This window comes from Nothobranchius furzeri, chromosome 17, assembly GCF_043380555.1.
Source record: "Nothobranchius furzeri strain GRZ-AD chromosome 17, NfurGRZ-RIMD1, whole genome shotgun sequence".
NCBI classification, from domain to species: domain Eukaryota; kingdom Metazoa; phylum Chordata; class Actinopteri; order Cyprinodontiformes; family Nothobranchiidae; genus Nothobranchius; species Nothobranchius furzeri.
Genome location: NC_091757.1, coordinates 34,282,533 through 34,301,736, shown reverse-complemented (window position 1 = coordinate 34,301,736; position 19,204 = coordinate 34,282,533). Strand labels below are relative to the sequence as shown.

The window sequence follows — 19,204 nt, the reverse complement described above, 5'->3', positions numbered from 1 at the left end:
AATTGGGTCCAGAACACATGTGGTGGTTCTCACTAAGGAGAAAACGTTATCAAGAGTCTCAGCTTCGACCAGGATAAAACTGTCCAGTGTTTCTTCTGGTATAGACACCCATTTAGATTTATCTAAAACCTTATTACTTAAGGAGGATAAAATATACCTTCTGATGGTGTCTACCTTCCCTCTGAAGTGGGCTGGAAATTCTTCACAGAGAGCATTTGAGGGGTTTTTCTGAAGTGAATTGGATGTACGGTTTAAAATGTTGTTTATGGTGGATAAGAAGTATTCTGGGATTGTGTTTATTGTCTAGAATGAGTACTTAAGTACAGTAACTGAATACTTGTACTTTGTTGCATTCCACCACTGATAGACTAAATAAATAAATAAATACTTTTTCAAATTAGGCCAGGTTGATTTCCATAACACTTTTTATTTTATATAAGGAAATAATCACTCGCAAACTAATAAATGGTAAAAAAATTATCCTTTAATTAAATAAACTGATAAACTAATTAAAGGTTTGTTTTCATTGAAAACTGATTTGAAGAAACATATCAAACAAATGCTGCTCTTGCTGTTTCATTTGGGCCCTAGAAACACAGCATAACACAGTTATATATATATATATATATATATATATATATATATATATATATATCCACACAACCCGGGTCGTGTCCCCCCTTGTCCACCCCCCCACCCCCCAAGATCTCCGCCCATGCCAGTCTTTACAGTAAAGCCTTGCAGTTTCCAACACTATCGCTAGATGGCGCAACCCCGATAGTGTGTTGCTATGGTGACGACGTTTATCCCCGACAAACGGTATCTCACTCGGAACGTTTCGCACTTCAACGCATTTAAGGTTCTAATAGTTTTTCTTTCTTTCTATCTAAACTGTAACATTTTTATCGTAACCATCAATGTGATGGGACAGAGGTAATAATGGCGTCTGAATATCTTTAGATAAGTCTGCCTGTTTGCCCTGGCTTCCCATGGTGCATCGCTTTATTTTGCCTAGTAGCCCAGGGAGAATCGACACACAGCCACCCTCACCGACCCTCACGAGCGTTTCGCAGCATCCCCGACATGCCCTGCTGTGTAACCTGCTTTTAGCTGCTGCTGCTCGTCTTCGTCGACAACATTCGGCGTTTTATCAACTGCACTAGCTTTCAGGTAGGCGTCTGTGTGATGTTATGCTGTAGAACCGCATTAGCTATCAAGCTAGCCACTGTTAACAGCGTCACAGCGTATCTCACCTGTATGAACACAACACTTAATTTGGTGACAGTTAAAACGCCATTATTGAAATGTGTAGTTGCTCACGTCATTTGTTTTCTTGTTGTTAAATTAGTCATTTTCAAATCGGCAGGTTCGACAGCTGCTGACTGTGGAGGCATTCACCTACGAATTGTTGTATAAGCACATATTTACCTCAGATGTTAACGTACAGCCACTAATATGTGCGCAGTTCTGCAAGTAATCTATTAAAATCTTTATCTGCTGAATGATTTCACAGACCCGGTTTAGCTGTGCCTTGTCCATTCCTGTAAGTGTGTTGATCTCTGCTAGCTCTGGGAACCCGGATAGCTAGCTGCAAGGCAGCTATTGTAACGACCCCTCTAAGCGCACAGATGGCCTCTTACGTTTCGTCGTTGTCTAGGCACCAGGCTCGGGTTTAGATATATTAATGTATTATTTGATCACGGTGAAGGATTTAGGGTCAGAGTGATGCTGCTGCATTCATGAACAGACCCGTATGAAACAACAGTCCTCTGGGAGCTACTTGTCAGGAACGGTTTTATGTCAGGGTGCTGTCCGCATTGCAGGTGCTGAATTTAAAGCATGACTCGTCCCTTCCCTCACCCGTGTTTGCAACGTCCTAATCCCAATGTCAGCCTTAAATTGTCACTGTTTTATAGTTTTTGTTGTTGAGAGGATTGTGGTTTCGTGTTTTCCCAGCCTTACAGGGTTTCTGTTACCCAACATCTGTTCCACAAATGCACAAGAAGAAGAAAAACTCAGTAGTATTTTACAATGTGATCTATCTCTAAGGATGCAGGATGCACGTTTTATTATTGCAAAAGCCTCGGCTTCATTACAGGAAGTTAAAAGACTTGTTGTGAAGCTGCTTGCTAATGTTTCATGCTGCTGCAGTTCATAGATTATTTATACTCCCTATGAGGAAATGCTGATGGTGTACAGAGATGTGAAAAGTATTCACCTTCTCACAAATGCTTCTGCATTTTCCTCACACTTAAATATTTCATGTCAGCAAACACATTTCAGTAGCAGTCAAAGATAACCTAAGTGAAGACAAAATGCATTTTCAAGTGACGATTTCACTTATTGACGGGATAATGTCTGGCTGTTGGCACTAAATAGACCATTTGTGCTGCAAAACTCTGTTTCTGAATCAGAACAATTCTGCAAAAGTCGTTCACAGTGATGACATGGAGTCATTACCAATTATCACGGATGCTTGACAGCCTCCAAAGGTGTTGAATGGTCAATAAACTGAGTGTTTTTGTAGCCTCTCCAACCACTTTAAGTGATACAATGCAACCTTTTCATATTTAAAAATATTTTTTGAGTGTTTGTGCTAAAATTACCCTTTGCTGCAGGGGTATTCAATTCCAGGCCTGGAAGGCCGGTGTCCAGCATGTCTTAGTGGTTTCTCTGCTCCAACACACTTGATTCAGTGGTTGAGTCACCTATGCAGCAGCTCACCAGGCACTGCAGAAGCCTGTTAATTATAACAGGCCAGTATTCTCAAATTTTTTTACCCCTGCTTTACAAGGTAATGAAAATTACCTCAGACCCCACTGCTCACTGTGACCAGAATACCACACTTGCAACTTCAGAGTTGCCAGTCTGCTCCCTACTGGTGGAGGGAGCTGTGAAGTGCAGTGGAATTGGCATGGTGAAGCTGGAGTCTGCTTCTGGCATGCTTCCTGCATGTTTTAGATTATGAACACAGCTGATTTGTTTGATTTAGTGATGACTCAGTCCTGTAGACACTAATGAAGGCCGAGGAGACATTTCAGCAGTTACATGAAGGTGTTAAAAAGACAAATGCACAGCGAGGAGATAAGTTTCACTTTAGGTTCCACCACAGTGAATTAATAACGGACTCTAGAGGGTGCTAAAAGCAAGCAAAACTGCTAAGTGTGCCTTTAACCCTCCCACTGTCCTAATGGGTGTGACCCAGAGAGGAAAGTTGACCATTGAGCAGGATTGATGGTTTATCCCTTGAGGTCCACGTGGCAGGGGTGAGGTGGTGCTCACTCCTCACCCCTGCCACATGGACCCAAGGGATAAACCATCAACCCTGTTCAATGGTACACTTTCCTTGTGGGGTCACACCCATTAGGACAGTGGGAGGGTTAAACAAGTTGCATTCACCATCACACCAACACCCCTAATTTGAAGATTGAGGTGGCTTTATGGGGTTCGGTCTTCACCGATGACTTTTTGACATGTAGCGGGAACGATGGGATCAAAGTCCCACTCTTCTGATTGGCTCTACCCTCTGAGCGGCTCCACCTACTGGTCCACAGTGTTACAACCAGCTAAGTTTACTTTTCATGCATAGGGCCTGGCTGATTTGGATAACTTTTCACTTAATTAATAAAATCATAATTAGACAACCGCATTTTAAGAACAAATAAGAAAATGGGCATCTTACATGGTACTGTTTCTCTTTTCATGTTTGCTTTAAAATCACTGAAGTTGTCCTCTATTCTTTGCATGTGTCCCCATTAAAGAATACTGGCATGTTGGCGGTGAAGTTGTTTGAGGTCATGTCTTTGCAAGTGGAAAGCTTTCTGAGCTATTCTAGGAAAGCGGTGGGATGACAGATATGCTTGCAGCTCAGGGTTTACCGGAAGGGCTCCACATTACTCATCAATAATAGATTATCCCCTCCCCTTTCTGACATACGACTGGCTGCATTTGTTCATACCACTCTGGGTTTCAGTAAAAGCGTGTCTTTACTTCTCCTCTCAAAGTTGTAAAAAATGCTTGGACTACCCTTGAGACTACAGAGCATGTTCTGCCAGGTGTCATGGGATGTATTATTCATGTAAGTGAGCTGATGATGTAAGAGTGAGACGCTCTGGGATGTTTTATGTATGCAGAGAGAGGCGTCTCTACAGCGGAGGGGCGTTATGCATGGATCAATGTGCATTCTCTGATAGTGGAGTCTGACAGGGTTGAGATCATTGGACTTAGAGAATCTTTATTTTTGTGGTTTTGTGAAGGAGACAAGGGCATCTTGTGAAGACAGGAAGGTATGAATACTCACCCTGGACATTAAGCTTTGAGATTATAGTTACTTGTCAAGTTTTAAATCCTAAATGGAATCTTTGTGTGGCAGGAAGGGCTGTCTTTGTGAAATAAAAAGTTTAAATTCTTTATGAAATACACGTTTATGATTAAATCACTGTTCAGGTAATTACAAGAATCCTTTGTGAGCTCATCTGCTGCAGCTATGATGAGGCGTGTGTCTTCAGGTGACGAGGGAGAGACACAGGTCATGGATCAGGGCTGTTCTAGCCCATTCTGTGTGTTAGGGTTAGGGTGGGTCACCATGTTGGGCCCTTTGTTCTGGGATGATGGGGATGCTCCTGAGCCCAGAGGTGGAGACAGTTGGGGGTTGCATTAGTCATGTGCTGTGGTGTGATCAGGGCTCGTCCCTTTTAAATGGGATGTGTTTTGAGTGTCTTGCTGAACACTCTGGTAGCACAACCATTTACAATTCCTATTTATATAAAGAAAAACCGAGGGTGCCTTTCCTGAATAGGAGAGAGCTAACAACATGTCTTCTTGACGTTTAACACTCTCTTTTCCTTTCATCTTTTTGCTCTTTCTTTCATCTCCATGTCAAGGTTCTGAGTCGTCGTTGGTCTGAACTTAAACCATCATGGCTTCTGTCGATGTTACACTGGAAAACCAGCTGCACAGCGCACAGAAAAACCTGCTTTTCCTGCAGCAGGACCATGCTAGCACACTGAAGGGGCTGCACACAGAGATCCGCAGGCTACAGCAGCAGTGCACAGGTCAGCTCTGGCTTGGTTTACCTGGGTGGTAAACTGGGACATTCTAGAACTCCTTTGATAATTTGCAACATAATTATTACTTTGATATATAAAAACACTGATTATTTTCATTCAAAACATAGAGTTGCTCCTGTCTGAGGAGGTTTGTGTTTGATAGCTGAGCTTTTCCAACTTCCTGTAACATGTGAGTAACTTTCATCTTTCCTCATCACAGACCTGACGTATGAGCTCACTGTGAGAAGTTCCGACCCCTCAGGTGAGCTCATGCTGTTACACACACACACACACACACACACACACACACACACACACACACACACACACACACACACACACACACACACACACACACACACACAGACTGGCAAACACCTACTTTTTCCTAATTGATGAAGAAAACTCTTCAGATGTATTTATCGCTGGCCTAATAGTATAACACTCAGTAGTGTTACTGACAAACATACGTGATACGCATCACAATTTTTGACACTGCAGGAAAAATCCTTAGAAATAAAAAGGTGTGAATGTATTTATAAGCAAAAGTAACTTTTTAGTTAGTTTCTTCAGAGTCTATAGATTTTATCACTTTATTTCTAATAAATATGATGAAGGTTGCTGGTTGGGGCTGTTCTGTTAATTTTAATTTAGGCTCCAAACAATCTGTGGAACATATTCTAATTTTCACATTCAGCTTGGCAAGCATGCTCTCACTGGTCTTCCCTTCACAAGGTCAAAGTTTCACACTTCCTTTCCTGAAATTTTAAATCAGAGAAAATAAAGATGGCTGTGTGTGTGTGTGTGTGTGTGTGTGTGTGTGTGTGTGTGTGTGTGTGTGTGTGTGTGTGTGTGTGTGTGTGTGTGTGTGTGTGTGTGTGTGTGTGTGTGTGTGTGTGTGTGTGTGTGTGTGTGTGTGTGTGCGCGCACTGCAGAGTGAGCCTTTCTGTGGATGTTGGGGGCGTTTTATGACTGCAGCATTCTGAGTTAAAGATTAATGACCAATATAATTTCTGTTGTGATTTTTTAGCCCAAGCAGCCCTAGTGCTGGTGAGTAGGTGGTTATACGAGCCTATGTTGGAGGCAGGAATTGTCTGGAGGGAACAAAGGCACAAAAACTGGAATCACTTTTGTCTTATTAATGATTTAATCTGATGCTAGCGGTAACTGATGGCTGTCTGGCTGTGAGCGCTGTCACCCTCCATCCTTCTTCTGATGTGTGAGAAACGTTCAGTTTGACTTTGTTTTAGTTAAAGATCACACACACCTAATGTGATATCGTTGGTCCGCCTCAGGCCCAGTTACAGCACAGCAAGATCACCAGTGTTCTAGGACTTTCCACAGAGCTGTACTGGATCCATATTCTTCAGGCCTCCATTCATGTTGGCATGGGACATCTGAGAGATTTGAGTGCAGGAAATGAGATTATCTGTCACAGCACTAATGCACAGCCGCCAGCTGGGCTGCAGATGCACCCCCTCTGGATAATGCAATACTCATTTTAACATCATCCTTTTGTTTGATTGGATTCTGAGTTTAAGAAGTGAAACGTATAGTGGAGAAGGAAAAAAAAGTCTCCTGTGTGCTTAATACACATATGCTCCATGTTTCTTATACAATACTGTGTGTGTGTGCGTGCGTGCGTGCGTGTGTGTGTGTGTGTGTGTGTGTGTGTGTGTGTGTGTGTGTGTGTGTGTGTGTGTGTGCGCGTGTGTGTGTGTGTGTGTTCACACTGCAATAAGGTGGGGGTTAGGTGTGGTTCTCTGCATAGCTGTAATGTGAGACAGAAGCTCTCTGCTTGCTGTAAATGGGTCTCCACCAGACCACACCGTCTCCATCAGCTGACTGTCTGTTTTATATACTGATGAAGGAAATCGGTCACACTAGAGTTTACATTTTAGAAAGCACTGCACTTAAAACATCACAGTTTGACGTTTTGACCAAAACAGATAAACATCCATCGTTTTTTTTTTTTTTTACCATAAAGCGATATCACTTTAAAACTCATGAGGTGAAAGGCTGTGGGGACAGGTCCAGGTCTAGACCTGGATGTGCTGTTTTTATTACATGTATGCAACATCTGTGGTTTTGTTTTGATTGTGTGTTCAGACAGCAGTGAAGAACGATGCAGGGAGCTGCAAAGGAGGTGTGAGGAGCTGGAGGCCCAGCTGAAGAAGAAGGAGGAAGAGAACACAGAGCTGCTCAGGGACCTGGAGCAAAAGAATGCCATGATCTCTGTTCTGGAAAACACCATCAAAGAGAGGGAGAAGAAGTATCTGGAGGAGCTTAAGATGAAGAGCCATAAGTTGGCTGTTTTGTCTGGAGAGCTGGAGCAAAGAGCCAGCACCATCGCCTACCTTACCTCACAACTTCATGCTACAAAAAAAAAGCTTTTAGCTGGCAGTTCTTCTGAGGCAAGTCCTAATGTCAGCCCCATCTCCTCCTACAAACCCACGCCTCCACCCGCTAAAGACAAGCAGCCTGAAACGCCTCGCCGCCGCATGAAGAAGAGCCTCTCCCAGCCTCTTCACCCAGAGCTGACCGAGGTATACCGCCTGGGCCCGGACGGCAGGCGGCTGGTTCTACGAGAAACTGTTGATGCCATGCCTGACCCTACGCCATTCCTGCAGGCAGGCAGAAAGTCTCCAGAACCACAGGTGGTGCGTGAGCGACCTGCCGTCATCCCTCCAATCAGCTCGGATCGCTCCCCCATCCCTCCTCTAGGTGCTACAGCAAGTCCCCGCCACAGCCCGGCTCGGGATCGTCAGCACAGAGCTCACGTGGGAGTGGCTCATCGGATCTCACACAGCACCCCTCCTGTTGCCATGCAAGCAGAGCTGGAGACCCTGGCTGTGGACCAGGTCAACGAGGACAAGGTTGTGCAGAAGCACTCTGGAGCTGACAGGACAGTTTAAGATGTGAACGCAGTCACACACCTAGGACCAGATGCATAAAACTCTGTAGTTCTTATATTCAATATTGTTGATGATTTATAAATTTGCACAAAAACATTTTCCTTTCTTTTCTAGTTTTTGTTCTTTTTGTGAATGAACACCGATATCCAGATTTTATTATTTGCACATAAAAACAACTAACTACACATAAAAATAGGAGTTGAAAATCAATAGGATTTGAGTTGATTCAGGATAAATGGGAAGGTGAACGAAGGAATCTGGCAACTCCTACTTTTCAAAGTCTGAAGCTGCACACGAGCCAAGATCCAACAGTCTTTCATTAATGGTTCCAACCTCGGATGGATGGTTCCGACTTTGTGGAGTAGTTGTGAAGAGCCGGTGTCTTACCTGCAGTAGACAGCTGTTAGAACAGCTGGGAGAAAGAAGAGAGAAGCTAAGAGCTAGTCAGGAGAGCCGATCTAGGAACGTAAGGAACTTTTGCACTGCTTTGCTTTTGCACCAGTCAGCTGAAAACACTTAACAAGGCTTCTTTGGTGTAAATAACCACAGATGTATAAGCAGGCGTATGATGGCTGTACCTCACTGGAAAACATTGACAGACGTGTCGAGGCTGCATCGAACACATCTCGTTTCCTCGAGGCGCACAGTGCAGGAAATGTGAGCAGACCTTTGAAGCAGTTGGAAACGCGGTAGAAGGTAAAACGACATAAGTGGAACACTATGGCTGAGTTGGGACAGGAGCGTTAGTACGAATGTCACAAACTGTTTGCTGCTGTTATGTCCTCATCAGGTGCAACACAGACGTGTGGTGTGTACCGCATCAGTTTGAGTCCAAATGAAGATTTACACTCTTTCCCACAATATTGTGTCTCCAGCTCGGTGAGATCCTGACTTTGTTGTGACTGAACTAAAGATGCACCGATTCATACCGATTCCCGAGTCTTCTACAGCTCTGACCTGAACAGGACAAATCGTATTCATTTGAAAAGTGTGACTGAAACCAAAATCTTCCACACTGCTTGTGCTAATGAGTGCCTGGTGGTGAAGCTCTGGGGCGTGTGCACTGTGAGCTTCGTCAGGTTTGAGTTGTACATGCTGTTGTTCGCAGCCAGTCGCTTGACTTTCTCTCTGACTCTCTAAACGGAGATGATTTGTGGCTGTTGTTAAATCCTCCATTCACTGTTCGCTTTGAGGTCTCTAACAAGGTCTTCCAAAGTCACCCGACAGCCACCCACCCCCATTCACACAGATCATTTTCACGTTTACGATGAGGATGGCTCTAAAACCATGAGCCACTGATGAATGATGCACGCTGCAGTCTTCCATACAGAAACAGCATTTTTATGTATGTGTGGGTTTTGTGTGCATGCATTGTTTATGCATCTGATCCTAGTGTAAACAAAGTAGACCACATGAACATTACGGAGCCTGACCCACTGTGTAGCCTGCTTTTGATGCAACACTGCGTTATAAACAAATATATCATTTTGTGCTGTTCCAGGAGTTTTTTTATTCCCTAATTCACAGTAAAGCATGCCAAATGTGTCTCAACTGTTCAGATTGTACTATACACATCTTTGCATTTTCCTCTCTTTTGTTTTTGTCGTTTGTGGAGCACACGACTAATTCCCAGCCAAATATCTGCATCAGTGCCTGCCGTAACGGTCAGCTGTGAGGACGTTACATATCTCCATCTTTTCAACGAGGCTGAACACGCCAAGGCAGTGTTGCACCATGTCTGCAGCTGCTTAGGGTAACGAAGCTGAACCTCCTAGAATGTCCGTCTGCTCCTGATGTCTGTATCATATAACCGTAGGTAGAGGCTGCATCATGTACAATTGAACTTTTCCAGGGTGCCGGTTTGAACGTTTCCTTTGCTGACTGGAGGAAACCAGCAGATGTGTGTTAATGCTAAATGAACTGACGATGAACTTTGTGTACGAGTGTGTGTGCGTGTGAGTGTGAGAAAAATGATGAAGTTTGATGGGAGATTTTGACTTTGGCTGAAACAAAATCCACTGATGCCGTTTGTCATACAAGGGCATTTTTAAAAGGCTGCTTTACCAGGATTTTGTGATATTGTCATTTTGAAAGGCTGTGAATTTCTAATGATTTCTTTTTTAAATTATTGTTTCATATAGAAGAAGATAGAAAACACAGCAGCTCAGATACTCTGTAGGTACTGCACCGCCAGTGTGATTACGTCTCTTAATAGCCTGCTTTTCACAATAAGATGACATGTCATCGATATAATAAAGCAATGCTTTTTATAACATTTCTGATTTGATTACTTGTCTTTTTTTAACAAGTTTAACAAAAACGTTTGGATTGTTTTGCATGGGATGAAAACTAACAGAACCCCTTTGTGGGATTTGCATCAACATCTTTAAGCGTCCACAGTAAAATAACCATGTCACTGCGATTGATAGGTAACTATCAAAACAAAGATAAAATAAGGAGATGACCTTTAGCATGGAGCCGATCATCTGCTGGTAGAAACCGGACGTGTCTGAAGTTGCTGGAGAAAACCCAGTACTGAAGGGTTTTCATCAGGGTGCTGTCCATTTAGTTGTGCAATCGGTAGCTGCTTCCAGATCAGATATGGAGGCATTAGCTCGTATTTGTTCCACATTTTAAATGATTGCTTATCAGCCATATTGGTGAAAACTAGCCAGAATTGCAAAAGCAGCTGCTACTTTATTATTTTAATCAAGAATGTTCTTGTGTATATTCATCCATATGAGCCGATCCATCCATGATTCAGTCCCTTAGGTCAGTGGTTCCCAGACTGTTTCCTTCGAGGACCCTAGCCAGCTCCCACACACACACACACACATTAAATGTGATCATTTAAATCTTTATACAGATGCAGAGCTTTAGGTCACAATCCACCGGTGACGATTTGTGCTGCAGTGAAAATAAGCTTCTTCCACATGAGTCTGCCTGTAATGATGCATTTATTCAGCATTGTCGTCGTCGTCTTCCTCCGCTTATCCGGGTCCGGGTCGCAGCATCCCAACTAGGGAGCTCCAGACCGTCCTCTCCCCGGCCTTCTCCACCAGCTCCTCCGGCAGGACCCCAAGGCGTTCCCGGACCAGATTGGAGATGTAACCTCTCTGACGTGTCCTGGGTCGACCCGGGGGCCTCCTGCCGGCAGGACATGCCCGAAACACCTCCCCAGGGAGGCGTCCAGCAGGAGGCATCCTGACCAGATACCCAAACCACCTCAACTGACTCCTTTCGATCCGGGGGAGCAGCGGTTCTACTCCGAGTCCCTCCCGAATGTCCGAGCTCCTCACCCTATCTCTGAGGCTGAGCCCGGCCACCCTATGGAGGAAACTCATTTCGGCCGCTTGTATCCGCGATCTCGTTCTTTCGGTCATTACCCAAAGCTCATGACCATAGGTGAGGATTGGGACGTAGATCGACCGGTAAATCGAGAGCCTGGCTTTCTGGCTCAGCTCCCTCTTCACCACGACAGATCGGCTCATCGTCCGCATCACTGCAGACGCTGAACCAATCCGCCTGTCGATCTCCCGATCCCTCCTACCCTCACTCGTGAACAAGACCCCGAGATACTTAAACTCCTCCACTTGAGGTAGGACCTCTCTCCTGACCCAGAGTTGGCAAGCCACCCTTTTCCGGTCAGATTATTCAGCATCATCCAGGTAAATACTCGAGTATCTTCGGATCACCTCAGACCCTGCTAATAAAAGTCTGCATGAGGGTGAATCTCATCAGACAGTAAATCCACCAGCAGCCAGTAGAGGTCCCTCTGATTAAAATAGATTCAGAAATCTAAGGTCACTAATGCACAATTGTAACCTAGTGTGACTTTAATACTCACAACTAAAACAGGCATAACACCAGGAGGGCATTATAGTTGCTTTTATTTATTTACTAGAATAAATCATTGGAGATTTGTTTCTAATACCAGAAGAAACCAACATTATGACAGCGGTGACATTCTACATAAATGTAATTGCCTCCTTACAGAGCTCTGATAGAGGCGCTCGACTGAGGCAGTGCAAGAACACCAAGCAGGAAGGGATTTAAATACATTTTATTTGGACAAACATGTTTGATGAACTTGTCCTCAGGGAGGTTTCTAAGTTCTCACAGGTGAGACGCACAGACACACCCAGTTTAAATCAATCTTTTGGCATTCTCTTAACTATTTAGGTTTTATGTACAGTTCACAAGGCCACTTTTACACATCTGTCTGACATACAGAAACAAATATTAACTATGAACCTTTAATTTGGTTGTTTTCCTGTCAGGCTCAGTAACAGTCTTCCTGTTTTTGGAGTAAAAGTATAATTAATGTGCAGTTTATACTTTTAAAAGTCTGACTTAGCATGCCTCCACAGTAAATGTATTCACTTATTAATTAAAAGCAGATAAGGTGCTTTGTTTTGACCCTGATTTCAATTATTAAGGGATATTTTTTACTTGAATGGAAACATATGGACTTTGAAAGCTAACTGAAGGAGATCTCCAGAGCCATCATATCTCCGCTGACCGTCACTGGGCAGGCTCCAGTCTCTTCTCTGGTGACTTCACTTTCTTCTGCTGGAAGCCTGAAAGCAGAAAGTTGATCAGGTTAACCCCAAGGGCTTGGTAGGGAGAGAAACAGGAATGGGAACGTGTCCAACCTGAATCTGTCAGAGTTAACCGATTCAGCTCGTCCTCCAGCTCGCCAGTGGAAGTGTTCAAGCTGCCGTGAGGTACGGCGGGAAGAGAGCCGAGTACCAGATCGCTGGAGGGTCCCAGAACCTTTGTCGGAACCGTGGGAAAACCGGACACAAAATCTGGCTTCGACTCATCTAACAAAGACTTCAGCTCTTCCTCCAACTCGTCCATGCCTTCGTCTAAAAGACAAAAGCATCAGAAGCCAACACTGGGATGTTTACGGGTAGGTTACGGATAAACACAGACACGTACCTGCAGCTGTCACACCGCTGGAAATAGTTTGGTTCACCTCATCCTGAGTGTCACATAGCTGTTTGTAATGTAGAAAAAAAACTCAGAATAAATAGAAGAGATGATTAACCATTAAAATAACATGCGCACACCTCCTGTATTTGATCCACGAGGCACTCTGCACGTTCCACAGTCACGTCTTTTAGAGAGAGCCTGAGGGCGGCCACTCCAGCCTGATACGCCTGCACTACCTACATACACACCCAGCAGAACCCTTAGTTATCAACATTAGACGACACCGCTGTGGGCGGGACTGTAAATGCAGCTCTTTACCATCTTATCAGTCTGGGACTGAGCGATCCGGTCCAGAATCCCCCTGATCGTCTCTAACTTGGCCAGCAGGCTGTCTGCTCTCTGTTCTAGCCTCTTGCAGCCTCTCAAACACCTCAGCGCCTTGCACACAGATGGAGGACCACATGAACAAACTACTCAGATGCATTCGGTTACATCCTTATTTCTGTTTGTAAACGCAGCGTCGTTAATAACCTGTGACTTCTTCCCCTCCCGCAGCAGAAGTCTGGCCTCCTCTCGGCACCTGCGTGTAAATGATTCTGAGTGAGAGCAGGTCAGTGTAGCACTGAATTCAGTTCATCCATTTGATCTAAAAAACAATCAAACATATGACATGCGGACAAATGCCTGATTGAGGTTTGCGTCCATATCGTACCGGTCAGCCTCCAGGCTCAGCTTCTGCACGCGTTCCCCCAGCAGCTTTTCACTGAGCTGCAGCTGGTAGACGCCAATGTCCACATCACCAAGAGCAGACACACGCTCCTGTCCCGGCTGACAGAATTTAACAATCTGCAGAACAAAATAATAATAACAATAATAATTCCTGCATTCTTATGAAAACAGTTGTATTCACAGTGACAGATTTACCTTCTCTCCTTCATGTAAGGAAACTATGACCTGCTTGTCCTTCTGCAGCTGCAGGAGCGCCATGCAGAGTGTGCTCTCATCAGCACAGATGTCAGAAGAGAGACTACAGAGCTCTTGAAATGACACGACAGGGCAGCTGGAATACTCACTGCTCTGGTAAACCCCGAGTAGTTCTGCTGCTTTCTCCTGGAAAACCATTTAAAAATCTAACAGATGATCAAATGTAATGTATTGCGCCGAAAACAGGTTAGAATTGAAGTGCTGAACTCTGAACCAACTCTTAACAAAAACTGCTGACTTGGTTTGTGCTTTAAACGTTTTCACCTCCTTACATATTTCTACTATTTGGCTTTTATTGCCACACTCAAGCTGCAGTTTTAAATGGTGATTTTGTTTATTAGAAGAGAAAAATATACTCTCACCAACCTTGCCCTGTGAGAAAAACTAACTGCTACCTACGTAGGAGAGATCTAAAGCAGAAACATCTGCTGACTCAAAACCATGCAGAGGCAGAAGAACATCTGGATGATCCCAAACATGTTCTGTGGCCCGATAAAACAAAAGTGAAACTTTCTGGAAGGTGTGTGTCCCGTTCCATCTGGTGTGGAAGTAACATGATGATTTGTTGTTGCTGCTTCAGGATAACTTTGGTAACTGATGGAACCATAAATCCAGTTCTCCACCAGAAACTCCTGAAGGAAAAGGTCTGTCGGTATGTCCCCTTCAGCTCAAGGGCGCTACAGGACAAGGCCATAAATGACCTTTCATGCTGAAAAGCATCAGTCAACAAAGCTCCTCCCATGGTGTGAGAGACTTGTTACAACCACTAACTGGAGTTATAGCTAGTTTTCAGGTTTCGCTTACTTTTCCAGATAGGGCCAGATTGGTTTTGATAAATTAAATCATCATTTGAAAGCTGCATTCTGCATTCACACAGACTATTGTTGTTGTTGTCTGATCTGAAACATTTAAGTGTGACAAAAAGGTAAAAACAGGAAAGCTCTGCGAAAGTGAACACCTTTTTCCAGCTGGGTGACCAAGGTGTACAGAAATCAAACCCTGAAACACACACACACCTTCACTAGTTCAAGAACAACAAAAGACTCTTCCAGAGGCACCCGGCCACCTCCTAGGAGAGTGGAGAAGGTCCACTTAAGAGGTTTCACCAGCAGCATGCCCACACTCCAGGACACCCACCCACAGTCCACAGAAGCAGCAAACTCCGGCTCCCTCTGGATCTTCCCACACCTGTCCAAAGGTAAGACACAGGCATTAGAAGGGGACCTGACAGCCAACAGCCACACCGCTGACACCCACAGTTACCTGGCCATGGACTGGATGATTGTTGACAAGCCCAGGGGGGACTTCTCTTTCCTCCGGAAGGTCTTGTGGAGGCCCTGCAGGTTGACCAGCACAGAGCCGCGCTCCCTGCAGCTCTTCAGGATCAAAGCCACCCAGAAGTCCATCTTACTGTCCCAGTCTGTGGTGTTTACGTCTCGGTTCTCCTTGAACTCCGAGAACAGAAAGTTCATTCGCTCGTCGTCTCCCCACTCAGCCGGCAGACTCATCTCGGCGATGTCGGACATTTGTGAAGGGCTGAAGTTCAGCTGAAGCCGACGGTTTTGTAGCCTTAAGCAGGGGCAGGCTAACGCAGCTAGCGCCGAGACTAGCAACGTCCACTACTAGCAAATATCACTACGCCACTTTAAACAACAAATACGTTCATTAATATGTCCGTTGCTCTATCTTTTGAAGCAAACTTAGCTGCTGCCCTCATATCATCTGCCACGGGAGACAGTCTCTTCGCCATAATATCTCAAAATCATGCTAAGCCCTGCTAACGTTTACCTGTCAACATTCAAGTAACCGCCCACACAGATACGTCGGGAAGAAAATCAAGCGCACAGCGCAACAACATTTGCTCGCGTGCGTTGTACTGCGTCACTTTACGCATACACTAAACATTTGGGGAGGAAAAACAAACATAAAGCAGATCATTAACACCGAATTTTGTATCGATAAGACGTTCTATACGGGAATAGTTTTGTGTGAAAACTATGAAACGACAAACGAACACACGTTTAATTATAATCCATCTTAAACATATCTTGATAAATTTGAAGCTAAGCTAAAAACAAATAAAACTTTATTTATGGTTGTGTGAGATCAAAATAAAAACCCAAGCTTTCAAAAAAAGGCTTCAGAGTTTTTATTGACGTGAAATGTGTGAGGTGATGTTAGCGCCCTCTAGTGGAGCCAATTGAGAACCTCACTTTGTTTCTGGTCAAGAACATTTTGCCTCTTATTCCCACAATGTAGCTGTAAAAATCTTTTTTATTTACTTCTTGTGAATATTAATATTAAGAAGAAAACGGAGAAGAAGGAGGAGTGGAAACACACTAAAACACTTCCTGTTATGAAAGTAATAAAGTATATTCTATTCAGCTATTCCTGCAAATAAAACAATAGCATTTTAGCGTTGGCAACAAGGACACGTGCGGTTGTGGGATTTTGCTAAAAAGTTCTGAATAAATAATTTGTGCCATCTTCTATGACTTATCACAAAGAAGCTGGAAACAAAATCGTAAATGCTTTTTTATTTCTTGCGAATATCAGTATTAAGGAAACGAACGAGGAGAAGAAGGGATAGTTTCTCAGTAAAAACACTTCCTGTAAATTCTTTCAAAGATTAAACTGTGGTATTTTATTGTTAGCAAAAAAAACTTTCTCTTGTGATTCATTTTTTCTCAAAAACCAGCACTAAGCTAAAAACACAAATACAACTTTATAGGCTCTACAGCGTTAGATCTGGTGAACTGTGGGGAGTCAAAGTGGAAAAACCCGGCTAGCTAAAAGGCTTCAAACAAGTCAGTAATAAAAGTCGTTGCTCCGACACCTTTGGGTGGAGGTTGAGTCCAGGAGTGGGAGTGAGCAGCTGATGACCTTTTCTGCTGCTGACCCTCTGAAGACTATTTTTGTCTGCTGCTGACAGCCAGCACACAGAAATGGAGTATGCCAGTACACTCTCAACTGTTGCCCAACAGAATGAGCAAGTCAGGCTGCTTCCGAAAGTCCACTACGACCTCTTTGGTTTTGTTGATGTTAAAGAGCAAGTCACCCCAAACAGGCCCAGATGTAGGCATGGGCAAGGAGGGGCAATGCCCCCCTAAAAATAGTGACTGCCCCCCCCCCCCCCCCCAAAAAATGCGATGACATGTAGAAATCCCAAATTTGAAAAGATTTGATGAAAAAGGGTCAGAGTGCCCTCCTCTCTCGCTCTCTCATTCAAAGTAGCTGCTGATTGGTTGATGCATAGGGAGGGTGTGGCCAGCCACTGCACTTCGTTCTCTGTCGTGCCACTCGCTTCACACGCTCCCAGACAGTCAGCAGCAGAACACAGAGACGCACTGTTGTTATCTGAGCTCAGCCACTGGTTGAAGTTTTCTTCTGCTGTCGGTCACTGGAATTATTTGGTTACTCTTTCTCAAGGTTTTAGTTTGCCTCGTTCTCTTCTTTTGTTTTTGAAGTGAACCGAGTCGACATGCGTAGGTTTCTAGTTTCTAGACCTAGCAACAGTGCTAAGGCACTAGCGGCAGAAGGCGGCTCGTCGGGTGCTGCTTCTCAAATCGAAAAGAAAAAACAGATACCATGTAAAAACAATTGGAGAAGTAGTTCAGTTCCTAGCAGTAAATGAACTGTGGAAAGCTCCTGTGGTGATGATTTCTCTGCAGAACTGTTCTTAAAAATGGTTGACTACACACTGGCCAAAGACTCCAGCTTTAATGAAATAAACAAACACGTCCCAGAAAATGCAAAATACGCATCTCACAATATACAAAACAAAATTATTGAAACACTGGCAAAAATGGTATTAAAAAAAGATCAAAGATAATTATGGCAAAGCAGATTATGCTGGGTTTTGCATTAAACATGATGGAACTAGGGACAGATGTGTAGTGTAGGCAAATTGATGATTTTATTTGTTATGACCAGGAAGATGTAATATGATATATAAATATAAAATATCAACCTGCAAGGTCTTTATTGTAATTATCAGAAGATTCTAGGTTTAAAGGGGCATTATGGAAGTTTGACAGCCAAAACATGTATAGAAATAATAAATTTCTTCTTCATACATTCTCCTGCAATGCCCTGGTCCTGTAGAATGAGCCCTGGCATTTTTACTGTGATTGCCCATTTTATTGTAAAATCACAGAAAAAGAGAGCTGCTCGGTTCGAGCAGGCTGCTTCATGCGCGTTTACGAACCGTTCTTTGAATGTTGTTTCAGCTGTCATCAAGCATATAAATGTTACAGACACAGGAAATGCCACTGGTGCTTTAGCTCGCCTAGTAAGGCTTCGGGCTCTCGTGCAGAAGACCTGGGTTTGACTCTGGACGTAAACATAGCTGTTTTAGAATTTCTTTTTTACATTAATGGTATATGTTTTACAGTAAGTTGCCCAATTTTTATTTGAGACTCGCTGAACGGCATTGAATTCACAGATAAAAAAGATGTGGGTTCAACTTTCATTTTGGAACAATTTTTCAAGCAAGGGAAGGGAATGATCTGAGCATGCAGGGAGACTGACCCATCATAAACCTTTGTCGGCTGTGCTGAAGAGAAAGGTACAGAACCAAATTATTTAATTAATTAGCTGTGCGTTCTCCTGTCATCTGTTCTCCAGGCCACACACACACACACACACACACACACACACACACACACACACACACACACACACACACACACACACACACAAGGGACTGTCTCAGCTGTTATTTTCGTTCAGGAGTGTGCACGTACAGCATGCGCGCCTCGTGCACGAGCCTCCTATTGAAGCTGCCGTTACGCTTTTGGCCTGAGGGGGCAATCGCGCGCTTAAAAATTCAAAACTCCGTAAAGTCCTTTTAATTCAGAAGATCTAGGTTCTTTGCGTTTTCAGTGATTAACCACACTTTGTGTTATTTCAAGAAAGGGTCAGTTTTATAAAAGTGAGAATTTATTTTGCAAACAATTAAAACATGACTAGTTAACTAAGCATTTACTGTGAGTGGATGTAACTAAACGTGATGAAGGAACCTATGTGAGAATGTGATGTCAGTCAGAGCTTCCTTATCTAAGAAAGCCGAGTTCTGGTGAAAAGAATTTGGTTTGCTCTAAGCTATAAAGTTGTTATCATCAGAAGAACATCAGACGCAATCTGTCATGTCTACTTCACCTGTTTTTGAGAGACCCTCTTGGTGGATCTGAAAGTCGCAGGGGTCGGCTGATCTCTGGCACCGGAGGGCTGTAGAAAGCCGTGGTACCAACTCTTCAGTCCAGAGATGTCTTGTCGTCACAACAGCTGGATGTAACTGTGCGTCTGGCGGACTCTTAA

At 43.8% G+C, this 19,204-nt stretch overlaps 2 protein-coding genes across 5 annotated transcripts; one reads left to right on the top strand and one right to left on the bottom strand.

The window, feature by feature from the left end:
* Window positions 1–755: 755 nt before the first annotated feature.
* ccdc92 (coiled-coil domain containing 92) lies at window positions 756–8,184 on the top strand. 4 transcript variants are annotated; one of them, XM_015972091.3, is made up of 4 exons: window positions 756–859; window positions 4,884–5,054; window positions 5,269–5,310; window positions 7,158–8,184. In XM_015972091.3, the coding sequence occupies exons 2-4, from the start codon at window positions 4,919–4,921 to the stop codon at window positions 7,961–7,963; spliced, it is 984 nt and encodes a 327-aa protein (XP_015827577.1). In that variant the 5' UTR covers window positions 756–859; window positions 4,884–4,918; the 3' UTR covers window positions 7,964–8,184. The 4 variants fall into 4 exon arrangements, with proteins under 4 accessions (XP_015827577.1, XP_015827576.1, XP_054587293.1 ...); XM_015972090.3 differs by lacking the exon at window positions 756–859 and adding an exon at window positions 1,031–1,170; XM_054731318.2 differs by lacking the exon at window positions 756–859 and adding an exon at window positions 3,947–4,078.
* Window positions 8,185–12,009: 3,825 nt separating this feature from the next.
* chmp7 (charged multivesicular body protein 7) lies at window positions 12,010–15,640 on the bottom strand. Its single transcript, XM_015972089.3, has 10 exons — window positions 15,149–15,640; window positions 14,902–15,073; window positions 13,826–14,011; window positions 13,614–13,747; window positions 13,433–13,481; window positions 13,220–13,339; window positions 13,039–13,137; window positions 12,908–12,965; window positions 12,619–12,834; window positions 12,010–12,543 (listed from the first exon to the last, which is right to left on the bottom strand). The coding sequence occupies exons 1-10, from the start codon at window positions 15,409–15,411 to the stop codon at window positions 12,488–12,490; spliced, it is 1,353 nt and encodes a 450-aa protein (XP_015827575.3). The 5' UTR covers window positions 15,412–15,640; the 3' UTR covers window positions 12,010–12,487.
* Between the last annotated feature and the right edge of the window lie 3,564 nt (window positions 15,641–19,204).

Excerpts from the sequence above, each read along its gene's own strand:
- ccdc92 (XM_015972091.3), top strand. The coding sequence starts at position 4,919 with ATGGCTTCTGTCGATGTTACACTGGAAAACCAGCTGCACAGCGCACAG. Across the intron at positions 5,055-5,268 it reads GCTACAGCAGCAGTGCACAG|ACCTGACGTATGAGCTCACT; the intron begins GTCAGCTCTGGC and ends TCCTCATCACAG. Across the intron at positions 5,311-7,157 it reads GAGAAGTTCCGACCCCTCAG|ACAGCAGTGAAGAACGATGC; the intron begins GTGAGCTCATGC and ends TTGTGTGTTCAG.
- chmp7 (XM_015972089.3), bottom strand. The coding sequence starts at position 15,411 with ATGTCCGACATCGCCGAGATGAGTCTGCCGGCTGAGTGGGGAGACGAC. Across the intron at positions 13,482-13,613 it reads CTGAGCCTGGAGGCTGACCG|GTGCCGAGAGGAGGCCAGAC; the intron begins GTACGATATGGA and ends ATTTACACGCAG. Across the intron at positions 12,835-12,907 it reads CAGCGGTGTGACAGCTGCAG|ACGAAGGCATGGACGAGTTG; the intron begins GTACGTGTCTGT and ends TTTGTCTTTTAG.